The sequence below is a fragment of the Cupressus sempervirens genome, chromosome 5 (assembly GCF_028749045.1).
Source record: "Cupressus sempervirens isolate cs-2001-9-10 chromosome 5, ASM2874904v1, whole genome shotgun sequence".
Taxonomy (NCBI): Eukaryota; Viridiplantae; Streptophyta; class Pinopsida; order Cupressales; family Cupressaceae; genus Cupressus; species Cupressus sempervirens.
This window is the reverse complement of record NC_143122.1, coordinates 850,762,418-850,775,941: the sequence shown is the minus strand read 5'-3', so window position 1 is coordinate 850,775,941 and position 13,524 is coordinate 850,762,418. Positions and strand designations below refer to the sequence as shown.

The following is a 13,524-nucleotide window of genomic DNA, read 5'->3' as shown; positions in this document are numbered from 1 at the left end:
ATTGGAAATGGGTAACATTTTCAAACACCAACACATTTCACCCACCATTAAGAGAAAAGTTAGCATGCCCATTTGAGAGAAAAATATCTATAATCATACCTTTCATAATGCCAAATTTCTTCCATAACCTACACTCCATATCATTGAAGCTTTAAGCATGGATGTTGGAGAATACATATCACCTATTGGACAAATCAAAACCACACTTGGAGCTCTTTGAGTTTATGAAGGAATCTGCATTCACTTATTTTCTTAATTGCTCTCATTTGTATGTCTTAGCATGTATGTTGTTAATGGCTATTTATTGAGTTCTTATTTTAGCTTTATGTTCCTAACACTACTTTTCATTACATACAATAACTTAATATTTTGCAGGTTTGTAGAGGTTGTAGAGCCATTTAGGCTCATAAAATCATGTAATTTTAATGTTGTTTTGATTTTGAATGATATAAAAGTGAATCAAGTTTCATCTGAATCTATTTTAATTTATTTTCATGAATTTTTTTGAAGAGTTATGATAGTTTCTTCGAAAAACTATTGAAACTGGTGAAGTGATGTGATTTGCGTGCTTGAGCATATCCCATGGTTGCAGAGAATTCAAACAAGTTTTGGCTGCCAAATGAGAATGTCATAAATGACTAATTACTTGTTTCCAAACTATTACAATAGTAATAAAGGTAAAAATGACTCTTTAAACATGAAAGGGATCTCATTTATGATGAATTTGGTTGGGTATGGTGGAAAGGAGTCTGTGGTATTTTTTAAAAGTCTACTGTAGTTGTATCCCATAAGATCTAATGCTATTTGTTGTATTAGTTTGTCATAATATCTTGACTAGCAAATAAAGTGCAGTAGTTGTTTAATATTTATTGTTGAGAATGGAGGTGCTTATGCTTGTGAGGATTTATATATGTTTCCAAGGTATAAAGAGGTACCAATTCATGAGGTTTTACCTTGACAAGAGTATTTACCTCTAGTTGTAAATAGAATGTACTCTTGTGACCAGTAAGTTGTGTCAATGCAAACCTACATTAAATTAAATACAAGATCCCAAGGATGATTTTTGGATTAATAATCCTTTTGGAAATCCCCATGTTGATGGTCAAGTGGTTCTTTAGATGTATCAAGTTTCAATTAAAATCAACACATGCATCAAGTGTGAAGACCTTTAAGTCTCTAAAGTATTTTGGCAATTGTGTTTTAAAAACCTTATCATACGTTAAACTTTGATCTTTTGATGTATGGGAGGATATAATAGTTGGGAATTTCTTGTGTCTTCTTGTGATACTATGATTAGACAACAATGCAGATGTGACGATATCATTTAAAGCTGCTAATTCATTGAAGACCTCAAAGATTATTTGTGGAATGGGTGTTATTATACACCATAATGGTATATTGACAATCCATATGCGATTGTATCTTGTTTCCAATGTTGCATCTTTTCATTTAGACTTTGTATTGTAGTATGATGGTATTTGAATGAATGAATGGATCATCACAAGTTTCAGTAAACTACTAATCCCTATTTAGAAGTTGGGTGTTGTGTTGAAGGTATTTTTATATTATGTTTTAAGAGAAAATTGAAGATGATTGAAGGTCTCAATATTACCTCTTGGATTTGTGATCAGAGCTTATTTTACTAAGACTAACAATTTTGATTTGTAAACAATAAGTTATTTTCTTTATGGACAATATTGAAGGGTGTACGAAAGGTATGATGGAATGGTTTTAATGTGTGTGAAGCACTATTGAGTATGAGCTACAAAGGAAGAGGCAATGATTGAAATAGATAAGGTTATAAAATATAATATTGGGATTAAAAGAAGCTTGCTTCCTTACCTAGAAATGTGGATGAGTTGCACTTGAAATGTCATTGCCTGATAACCAAATTGTGAGTCTTGTGGATTTAATATTTCTAGATAACTCACTTAGGAGGTTAAGGAATTTGAATTAAGCTTGGGTCAAAAAAAGACCATTAATGGTTTTGTTGTTTCTTTAATATGCTCTACAACACCCCCTATTTAATAAAAAATACCCTAAACTCCATTTTTGTCACCCCCTCAAATACCCACCCAATACTCCCTAACACTTGTTTTCCTAAATAAACACCTGCCAATTACTCCCCCCCCACCCCGCCCTCTTCCCCCCCAAATTCCTCCTAGGCTTATTTAGATATATTTCCCTTTTTTGTTTATTTCAAACCCCTCTAATATGAACCCACATGGCATTGTATTGCCCCTTCAATGAAGACCCTTTGCTTGGCTCTTCCTCAGGGACAACAACTAAACACAACCCCTTGGCTGGTTTTGTGGTCTAATGTTTAGTTGGAAAGGTTGATTTATATTAGTTCATTTATTCTAGATCCTAATTTTCACCAACTAAATACCTCCTAAACATTTCCTTCCCACATGGAAACCCCAAATAGAAAAATTCTTAGGTCAATTATTAACAAAGGGTGTATACATGGTCAAAATGTGCACCTAAAGAGCATAATAGGCCAAAAGTGAGACACAAAAAAGGGTGTGTGTGTGCGCACGCGCGAGTGTGTGTGTGTGTGTGTGTGTGTGTGTGTGTGTGTGTGCGCGCGCGCATGTGCGTGTGCGTGTAGGGATGAGAAAAAGGGCAGCAAAATAACCTCAACTTTGTGCGTAAATGTATCATGCCATTATTTCAAAATAAACATAAGGCTAAAGGAAAATTGAAATTGATATACAAATTTCAATATTACAATTTCATATTGGTAAATTGGTGATATGTTAATATAATAGAGTTTGTTTGGCAAGAATGTCTTCTTAGGAATTTTATTGATTACTTCAATAATATAAAACTTTGACCCAATATTTTTCACATAAATCTCTAAATAAATTTACATAGAAAAATCTCTTAGGCATGGTCCCATTAGGGGGGCCTAAGCTCTATTTGAGAGAAAGAGGGTGGTCCTATAACAACTAAGCAATACATTTTTTTGGTTGCAAGATTATTTGGAATCTTCTCCTTGAAAATAGGTGATTGTACTTTTTAGCAAGTGGGTGGAAAAGGGGCAGAGCTAGAAAATGTCCCAAAGCTTATGAATGTTTTTACTATTTGTCAAATATTTAATTTCAAGATTTTCCTAAAAATGATTTTGGTGGGAAACTTTCTTGAATATCAAAGTTGAAATTTTTTAACTCAACTAGACTACAAAATTCATGAGACCACTTTCTTTTAAACTATTGCTAAAAATAACAAGCAACTCCAACTCTATTTTTCATAAAACCCCCTTTCATAGTTAACGAACAAATAAATACAATAAATAAAATATTAAGATGTATAAATCTTTATTCATACATACAATCCTTACGTTTATCTCTTAAAGATTCTTTACATCTAATTATATTTAGAATTAATTGATTAGTAAATAATTTATTTTTCTAGAGAGACGTGTAGTTAAATTAATAACATTAAAAAAGATTAGAAGACCATAAAATATAACATTGTTTAATACATACTATAAAGAATTTTTAATAACAGATACAGCTTCAACACATTTTGTCCTATTTTATTAACATTCTCGTACATGAATAATATTTAGAAATACATTAATTGCTAAAATAAAAATTTAATAACAATGATGACGGAATTGCTTATCCAAACCAACGAACAGAAGGTCTTAAAACAAAGCCATAATGTTGTGTGCTTGCTTTTTTTTTCCTTGAACAGTTCTCTGTATCAGAAAATTACTGTGTCGTTGTCTTATTGCTTATTTATTTTAGGCTAATCACGGGAACCCGAAAAAATTATTCCAATTCTTTATGACTGGTGATTTGACAAGCAAGGAATGAAATTGCGTGTCATTTTGTGGCACGAGGTTTCAGAGCCTTTTCCATGTAGCTTCCAAGAACATTCTTTCTTTTGAATTTGTTTGACTTTTAACTAAAATTGCATAGTTGAAGTGTGCGAATTGATCAGATTCGCATGTTCGCTCTCCCTTCCCTTGCTGACATTGTCAGGAGACTTTTCTTTTACTTCCTGCATTTCTTAGATTCTGTTTTACTGGGCAACACCCATTGATTGGTAAAGGCATTCTCTACAGAACTCAAATGTCCGCTATCTTCAGGCGAGGAAAGTTGCAGGTTTTAAAAGTATGGAGTTAGATTCGCCTAGCCCACCAGAGTAAGTAAACACTTTTGAAATCTGATTTTGGGTTACAAGTTTCGAGACCCTTCTGTGCAAAACAATTGCTTATTTGCTAATTTGCAGGAATTGCTAGACTTTGTAATATTAGGTCTAATGAGAGCTAGATATTAGCTTTAGCGATTGCAATTTTTGTTGGTCACTACGACAATTATAAAAGTATTGTTTTTTCTAATTATCTAAACGATTGCTTTTCGAATGAATTACTCTCGGGGTTTTAAATTTAGGGTTCGAATCACAACTCTTTTACTTTTTGTCTGATCACTTCCTCCAGATTTAGGCTTTATATTCCTCTCCTCTGCTCAATGTCTGATATCCATGTCATGAATTTTTAAGGAGGCATTTATCACCAAGTCAATCATTTCTTTGTCAGCACCCAGCTTATTGAAAGGAGATTCGAACCCATGACCTAGTTGCATCAAAGGTATAAACTGTCAATGCTCTGTAGATTTAACCTGAATCATAAAAGACAGTTAAGCCATGTCATGATTCTCTAAGAAGATGCTGACCACTAAGTCAACATATCTGTAATTCAATTTTTCACAATCTTATTCTTCTTGATAATGAATTGCTGAATATTCTAAACATTAAAAACATACACAGTAGAAGCAATCTTTTGAATACTACTGAACTGTGGAAAATGCTAACTTTGTTTTAAGCTTTTAAATGGGTTTTAACCAGGTCTAATAGTTTCCAAACATTCTCTCTGAATATATACAATGAATTTCCACAGTTTTCAGTGTGAACAGTCCATGTTGAAATTGTTTGAACTTTTTCTAGATTATATTGTCAATTTCTATCGAAATGTTTACGGATTTTATTCAAGACAAATTGGGTTGATTCGGAAAGAGTCTTTTGAGTAGTCCATATACCGTGGAAAACTGGCACTAATTTCTTTTTGGGACTTTTGAGTGGATTTTTTAAACCAGAAAAGTACCAATTTACTATTTGAGAAGGGGTTTTAAGTTGAAAAGAATCGGGGTTTTCAAGTTCCCTAATGACGCTAATTTGTAGAATTGTTGTAACAGGTTCGCAGTTGGTAAGGTGAATGCGGATTTTTTAATTTTGTCTGGGATCCCGAACCAGGCTTGGAGAGAGATACTCAGTGTTTGTAAGCTTAACTTAGACTTTCTTTTTAACAAGTATGAAGGTGTGGTATATGTGAGTTTCCCTTCATTCAGTGAAGAAGATACCATTGTCAGAGATGGCGGATATGGAGAGTGCATTATCCAGATTGAGACCGATGTTTTCTCTGCCTGCCTCAAGGGTAATGATGATAGGCCGGCCATGGTTTATGAGGGAGCCCTCAACCGATTCCTGCATATCCTGCGATATTCGGATTTTGAAGCCCAGGTATTTATACCTTTCAATTTATTTAACTATGCAGTGTAGTTCTTTTGTGATGTATAACTCTTATTTATTTCTCAAAACTTAGTTTTTTTACATCCACCTGCGCTTGTCACTAATGTGTTGTTTTTTCCCTCTTCTCTGATATCCTTTAGTTTAAATATTTTGAATCTTCTTAAGCTGAGGATTTATCCAAAAATAATAGACCTTATCCATAGCAGAGATCAAAACTACAGAAGTGCAAATTCTAAATGACGATGATTCTCACTATTAGTTCGTGTATTCATGTATTTAAAATGGTACATCAGATTTGAATGATTACTTTTAGCTGGGTTAGTATGTGTCTTAATTGCTTATAGCTATTGTCTTGGCTTATAGGTGTAGTATCTATTATATGCCAGGGTCAATACGTGGTCATTTCAGAATGCTGTCTGAAACATATTTCTTATTGTTCTATTATCAAAAGTGTTGTACATTTGATCCAATACTCTTGCACAAATGTCTTAATAATCACACATTATAGGTACTGATAAACTTGTACAATTGATCTAATCACTAACATTTTTTCATGAACTGTTACGAGAATTTGATGAACTTGTTCATCAGAACAGTGTTCCTTGTTGTAATCCTTTCTGTCTTAATAAATTTTTACCCCTCTTTTTTTTTTAATTTTAAATTTTCTATTTCTAATTTTAAATTTTCTAATAAACTTTGATTTGCAACCTTTAATATATAATATATGATAATAAAAACATAGATGGTAATTGATACTTTTCCCCTCAATGATACTGAAATGTTTGTGCATACAATTCAACAACTTAAGCTGTAGGCCGTCCCAAAACCGGGATGTTGAAACCCCAAAACCGGGATGTTGAAACCTTTTGGCCTGTGGCGAGTAGTTTCTCAAATCAACTGTAAATAACACTAAAAATCAAATCAACTGCCAGTGGCTCAGGCTGTGTTAATGCTGTTGAGAGGAGCACCACAATGCAAAGCATCCAAGTTTAAACCCTAATGTTAATAGAGCTCACAATGTTTGTAGATTCAAATAGGCCCAAATTGTTGTGACCTCAATACTGTTTCGTGTTGTTCTGCCCTAGTATTGTAAGTTTCATCAGTAATACAATTATTCTGTTTCATTTAGAAGATACCTAAGAACCGATCCATAATAATTTTGTTGCGTGCTGACTTGTTTGTTCCATCAGATGCAGGAAGTTTTGAAGAAAAGCAAGGAAGCCATTATATTTGTGGGTCATTCCATAGGAGGTGCAGTTGCAACTCTGGCCATGCTCTGGCTCCTGGGAAAGAGGGAGAAGGTGAGCCATGTCTCTCCGTTTTGCATTACATTTGGTTCTCCCTTGGTGGGAGATGCAAGGCTTGGGGAAGCACTTGACCGTGAAAATTGGTCGAGCAAATTTTGTCACTTGGTTTCCAAGTATGACATTGTTCCTAGGATGCTGCTCGCACCATTTGAATCAATTTCTGAGCCTTTGAATGCAATTGTGCCTACTTGGCGGACAATGCTGAGCACTGATTCTGTTACTGCATCACAACCTTCTATTCAAAAAGCTTGCAAGCCTCTCTTTAACAAAGTCTTACAATGCACTTCAACAATAGCAAACAATTACCAGGGAGAATCCGGTCATAGAAGCCCATATAGACCATCCGGTACTTACATGTTCTGTTCGACTGAAAGTGCATCCTGTATTGAGGACCCTGAAGCTATCTGGAAAATGCTCCATCTTACCATGCAAAGCACAGAGAAGAAGTCTTTTGTTACAGGCGCATGCATGACGGAGCATCTCGGTTATAACAAAATGTTGGAAAGGGTCACTCAATCCCTAATTAAAAATGCCGCAAAAGTTGGAAACTTCATCTCAGAATCCTCCTTTGAGATGGGAACAGCTATGGAACTGGAAGCAATGGGTGTTGGGGCTCAGGTAACCTTACTCCTTATCTTTTGTATAAATCATATTGACATCGAATCATGTTTTATGTTCAAAATAAAACCAATTATATAGAAATTGATATTCTTGTATATTCTTTATATAGAAATTCATATTCTTATATATTTCTTTCTAGGGAGCTTCCTACTGTCAGAATTAAACCCACTCTTTGTATCCTTTACAATTTCTGAGTTTTGTCAAGCGAACACTTAGAAACTTCCTACTGTCAGAATTAAACCCACTCTTTGTATCCTTTACAATTTCTGAGTTTTTGTCAAGTGAACACTTAGAAACTCAAACTTTCTGTCACGAAAATTAGCAAAAGCATATGAAATATGATAAGAGATATTTGTGATATTGCAATCAGAATTTAATTGTGTAGTTTTTGCGTCAAATTCATTGACCCATATTTAATGAGTAGTGGTTTACACAAACCTATCCCTCACAACAATGAATAGAACACTTAGTACTTGTAAGATTTAGGCGTTGCTCATAGAGGTGAAGCACTTATTAGAATAATCTTTATGTTTCTTTTTAATGCTCATTATTGTATCTCTGTAAATATTAGAATGTTTCTAATATTTAGGTGTAGTCTAGAATAGAATGTTTCTATTCTATTCGACTCTCCTTTTTGTATATATAGATCGTTATGATCTCTGTTTAATTAATCAAGTATTCTGCCATTTACGTTTGTAACATGGTATCAGAACCTAATACATTATTATTTAGAAAATATATAATTTCTTTTGAAATTATTAGTGCATAAATTTTTCAAAATTATTCTGTGCATTTCTTGGTGTTCGTTGTGAGAAACCCGCCTAGGGTTTTCGGCCTAAAGAAAAAATCCCGAATTTAGGTCTGTTTGCAAATTCCGAATTTGGGTTTGTCTGAAAATCATATCCCAAAATCGCGTCCGTTTTTGGCAATCTCTCTGCTTACATCAGATTAGTAAAATCCACTGGACAGATCAGGTTTTCAGCTGCTGTATCTGGGTTGTCTAGTTCCTTTTCTTCAACTCGCGACTGAGAGAACAAATCACGTCTTCAATCCTACACTTGCGCAGTTTTTTTTTCAACTCGTGTCTGACGACTCTGGTTTTTTAAAAGACACATCTACCATTATTTGGAGGTCATAGATTGTTTTTAAGCAACGTCTCAATCTATAATCATGTGCTGGGAAGCAGAATCGGCCGTTTTTTTCAAGCAATCCGCCATTTTTATGCAAATATCGACCTCTATAGCTGTCGACTAGGGTTTTCTTCGAAACCCTATTTTTTGACCTCGAAATTTTTTTTTGATTACATATTCTTGGTGGGTTTTTTGAGATCTCAAATGGGTCTTCATCAGATTTTCGTGGGTGCGTCGATTCTTGTGCCTCAATTTTCGAGCCAGCGGATTCGGATTCTGACAGTATTTTATTTCTAGGTTTTTCGAGCCCTCTTCCGGGTACTTCTCCGATTCTTTTGAGTCTTTCATTTTATCACCTCGAAGTTTGTGCCCTTTAAGATATTCACATACTATGAGCATCTTAATCAGCAACATCAAAAGCAAGCCAATGCTGCCCAACACTCAGAGCAGAAAGAATCTATCTACCATGCCTTTATGGCCAGCATATCTATAGATCATGTAAAATCTTCTGCCTGGTACATAGATTCTGGTACCTCTTGACATTTCAGTCACAGGCGTGATTGGTTTGTTGAATTCACTCCCTATTCTGACTCAGTAATCTTTGGAGGCAGCGAAGAATACAATATTGTCAGCAAGGGCAATGTTCAGATTTAGTCCGGAGGAAGAAGACTCATGTTCCTAAATGCATGTTATGTTCCTAGCTTGAAACACAATCTTTTGTCTGTTAGTTAGATTATAAAGCACTCCCCTTGGATGGATGTCGTTTTCAGTGGAAATAAGTGTTCGATTATTGATCGTGCTTCTCGCACTACACTTGTTGTCGGTCTTGAAGATCATGGTATTTATAGGCTTGTAGATTTAGGCGATTCCCTTGAGCGTGCCTTCATCGCAAAATCATCTGCTCTCAGTAGCCTCTGGCATCAATGATACGGTCACTTGAACATTCAATATCTAGCACAACTTGCTCGGGATAATTTAGTCCATGACCTACCTGATATCTAGACCCAGAGCCATCACGTTTGTGGAGCTTGCCAAGTAGGGAAGCAACATAGGACACCATTTAAGGATGGTGAATCATGGCGGGCATCTAAAGTGCTCCAGTTGGTCCATACTGATGTATGTGGTCCTATGAATACTCCTGTTACTGGGAATAGGTACTTCTTACTCTTTGTGGATGATTTCAGTCGCAAAATTTGGATATATTTTCTTAAGCAAAAATCAGATGCTTTTCTTGTATTTCAGCAGTTTAAAGCCCTAGTAGAAAAAGAGTCTGGTTCCCCCATCCGTACTCTTAGGACTGATAATGGGGGGGAATTCTGTTCTTTTGCTTTCTCTGCCTTCTGTACTACTCATGGCATTAGACGTTAGTTCATCACACCTCGCACCCCTCAGCAAAACGGTGTTGGAGAGTGTTGAAATCGTACCATCACAGAAATGGCTAGGGCTATGCTAGAACATAGAAATGTTCTCAGAAAATATTAGACAGAAGCAATATCCACAGCTGTCTACCTTCTTAATTGGTCACCCACTCTTGTAGTTAACCATAAGACTCTTGAGGAAGCCTGGTCTAGTTGTAAACCTAGGATCAACCATTTGAAAGTTTTTGGCTCTCTAGCATATGTGTGGTTTCCTGATGCCAAACTCACTAAGTTGGATTCCAAAAGCTAGAAACTCATGTTTAGAGGATACAGTCACACACATAAGGCCTACAGACTGATTGATCTAAACACTGATCGTTTAATCTTCAGTCGTGATGTTGTGTTTGATGAGGAACTCGGACCATTTCAGCTCTCTGCCTCCCTGCTGCATTCTGAGATTTAGTCTTCAGTAATCTCTGACTTGGGTCCTTCTATTTTATATGAGTTATCTGATGCTACTAATACATCACCTTAGCCACCTCCAGATAATACAGCTCCTGGTCCTGGTCCTCATCCAGCTATTTCGACAACATTTGATATTGGCTCCTCTACTCTTCGGCCAAAATGGTGGGCTCAAATGATTAGTGATCTTCGTCCTGATGAACTCATTGAGGGTAGAACCTCCAGAAATAAGAAGATTTAGCACAACACAGTTAATGTTGCTCTTATGGCCAACATCCACAGTATCCCTGAGCTCCAGACATATGCAGAGGCCAAAGGAATTCCAGAATGGGAACAGGCAATGGATGCTGAGCTTCAAAGTTTTCAAAAGAATCACACCTGGGTTCTTTCAGATCTCCCTCCTAGGAAGAAACCCATTAGCTGTAAATGGGTCTATAAGGTCAAGTAGCATGCAGATGGTACCTTGGACAAATACAAAGCCAAACTTGTTGCTCAAGGATTCACCCAATGCGAAGGCATTGACTATGAGGAGACCTTTGCCTCGATAGCCAAGATGAGCACTATTCGCCTTCTTGCCATTGCAGCTCAGTGTGGTTGGAAAGTTCATCAGATGGATGTGAAGAGTGCTTTTCTCAATGGTGAATTACATGACTGATCATTGGATTGCAGCGAAATGTGTGTTGCGCTATGTACATGGTACTTCAAATTATGGTCTTCTTTACACAAGGAGTGCTACCCCTTAGCTCAGTGGATTCACCGATTTCGATTGGGTGGGCTCAGTTGATGACGGAAAATCTACTTCTGGCTATGTGTTCAGTATCGGATCTGCAACAGTTATCTGGACCAGTAAGAAGCAACAGGCACATGCACTCTCCTCTATAGAAGCAAAATATAGAGGAGCTGTCAAGGCAGCTTGTGAAGTTGTTTGGCTCTGTCAAATGCTTGTAGATATGCATATTCCTCAAGCAAGTCCAACTTCTTTATTTTCAGACAATTAGGGAGTACTCGAACTTGCCAAGAACCCAATGTTTCATGAACGAACAAAGCACATAGAGCTTCATTGCCATTATATCCGACAATTAATAGAAGATGGATCTATTTAGTTACTCTATGTCCCTACTTCAGAGCAACCAGTAGATATTTTTACAAAACCCTTTGGTCCTGACAAGTTTGTTAAATTTAGGGGATCTATTGGTGTAGTAAATAGATTGAGCATTAAGGGGGGGTATTAGAATAATCTTTATGTTTCTTTTTAATGCTCACTATTGTATCTTTGTAAATATTAAAATGTTTCTAATATTTAGGTGTAGTCTAGAATAGAATGTTTCTATTCTATTCGACCCTCCTTTTTGTATATATAGATCGTTATGATCTCTGTTTAATTAATCAAGTATTCTGCCATTTACGTTTGTAACAGCACTGGGACTTCCCAGGAGGTCATCTATCTCAACACCACTCCAGCTCGAATGCACTTAACTACAGAATTTCCTTCATGATTAAATCCACTCTAAAATATGAAAAATGAGTATTCTACTGTCAGATGTCTTTATGTTAAGCTTTAGTTTGAGGCAAAGGCTAGAGAGATGAAGTATGTCTCCTACAAGTCTCAGAAATGATTCAGTTGATATACTATTTGTTCCAGTTTGCCAATTACTTTTATAGCCATGATAAATTTCTTAGTTTTGTTTGATCTAGTCTCCCAATGCTGTTTGCTGATGACATTTTTCAGACACTTAAAGTAACGATTTTTGCTGTTTAAACAGAATAATAGTGCATTTATTGCCCTCAGAGAAGCTGGATATTTGAAAAAGAGACATGTTCTGAACATTGAGAAACTAAATTATGAGTTGAGCAAGTACCAAAGTTATATGGCGGAGATGGAATGGTACAAAGTGATGTGTAAGGCCAATGGTGTTGGCTACTATGATGCTATAAAATCTCTTGGTGATCTTGACAGGAAAGAATTTCGTGCAAATTTGACTAGAATATCTCTGGAAATATTCTGGAATGACATTATTGAGAAGGTGAAGAATCATTTATTGCCCGGCGACTTTCAATTCCAAAACAAATGGATCAATGCTGGCACCGCATACAGAAAACTTGTGGAACCCCTGGACATTGCAGACTTCTATCGTCTCCACAAAGATCATGGAAGCTATCTTGCAGATGGGACCAGACCAAATCGTCATATAGTTCTTGAGAAATGGCTCCATGATAAAGATCAAACTAGAATTGAAAGAGTTACAAAAGTTAGAAATTCTCGCACAAAGTTTGCATCATTGACTGAGGACTCCTGCTTTTGGGCTCATTTAGAAGAGGCTTGTAAAGTTCTAAAAAGATTTCCACAAGAGAAAGACGAAGTCATGAAAGCCCAATTGAAAGAAAATCTTGTGAACTTTGAAGACTATGTGTGGAGGATGATCAAAGATCACAGTATCTCTGTAGAGGTTTTCTTGCAGGGAAGTAGCTTCATGAAGTGGTGGCAACAATTCACACATCTTCAACTTCATTCAAACCGTGATTTGTTCACTTTTATGGAAAGTCAGGGTTGGAAGTTATAAGGTTAGAAGAAAGAACCTGTTCTTATTTTGACATTAAGATTGTTTAACTCGTATTTTCATTTTGTTTATTGAAGTATTTTCAGGGTGAACAGCAATAAAGCTATTCAAATTTTGTTTCAAGTTGTTAAATGTATCTCTTTTCGTTTTCCTGGTTCATAAGTTGTCTCTTTGAGAAGTTTAATGCTTCCACAATCTATAGTAATGAGAATAAGATGTTTAGGCATGGAAGGATAAAACCATCATATTCCATACCACTGAGATGGCCCTCCCTTAGGATGGATTAACATGCTACGAGCATAAGTTGTCTCTGTGTACAATACCAACGATTTTTGGTCACATTTGGTTAGCTAGGGAATCGAAAAATGATTTCATATCCATACCCTTGAATGTAATTATTTGTGTTGATGGAACTGTGGTCCATTTATGATTTCATTTGGACTTCCATTCTAGTGCATTAATATGCCTTGATGCCTTAAAAAAAAATGAAGCGGAAACCTATTATCGGCCGGACTCTCTTATAAACTACAGTGTGTCTGATAAATTTTTT

General features: G+C 35.9%; 1 protein-coding gene across 1 annotated transcript; it reads left to right on the top strand.

Moving 5' to 3' along the window:
• Positions 1-3,940: 3,940 nt before the first annotated feature.
• Positions 3,941-13,097, top strand: LOC149558583 (lipase-like PAD4). Its single transcript, XM_089832751.1, has 4 exons — positions 3,941-4,155; positions 5,205-5,529; positions 6,729-7,463; positions 12,180-13,097. Exons 1-4 carry the CDS (start codon positions 4,127-4,129, stop codon positions 12,975-12,977), a joined length of 1,887 nt encoding a protein of 628 aa, XP_089688877.1. The 5' UTR covers positions 3,941-4,126; the 3' UTR covers positions 12,978-13,097.
• Positions 13,098-13,524: the final 427 nt, after the last annotated feature.

Excerpts from the sequence above, each read along its gene's own strand:
- LOC149558583 (XM_089832751.1), top strand. The coding sequence starts at position 4,127 with ATGGAGTTAGATTCGCCTAGCCCACCAGA. Across the intron at positions 4,156-5,204 it reads GATTCGCCTAGCCCACCAGA|GTTCGCAGTTGGTAAGGTGA; the intron begins GTAAGTAAACAC and ends TTGTTGTAACAG. Across the intron at positions 5,530-6,728 it reads ATTCGGATTTTGAAGCCCAG|ATGCAGGAAGTTTTGAAGAA; the intron begins GTATTTATACCT and ends TTGTTCCATCAG.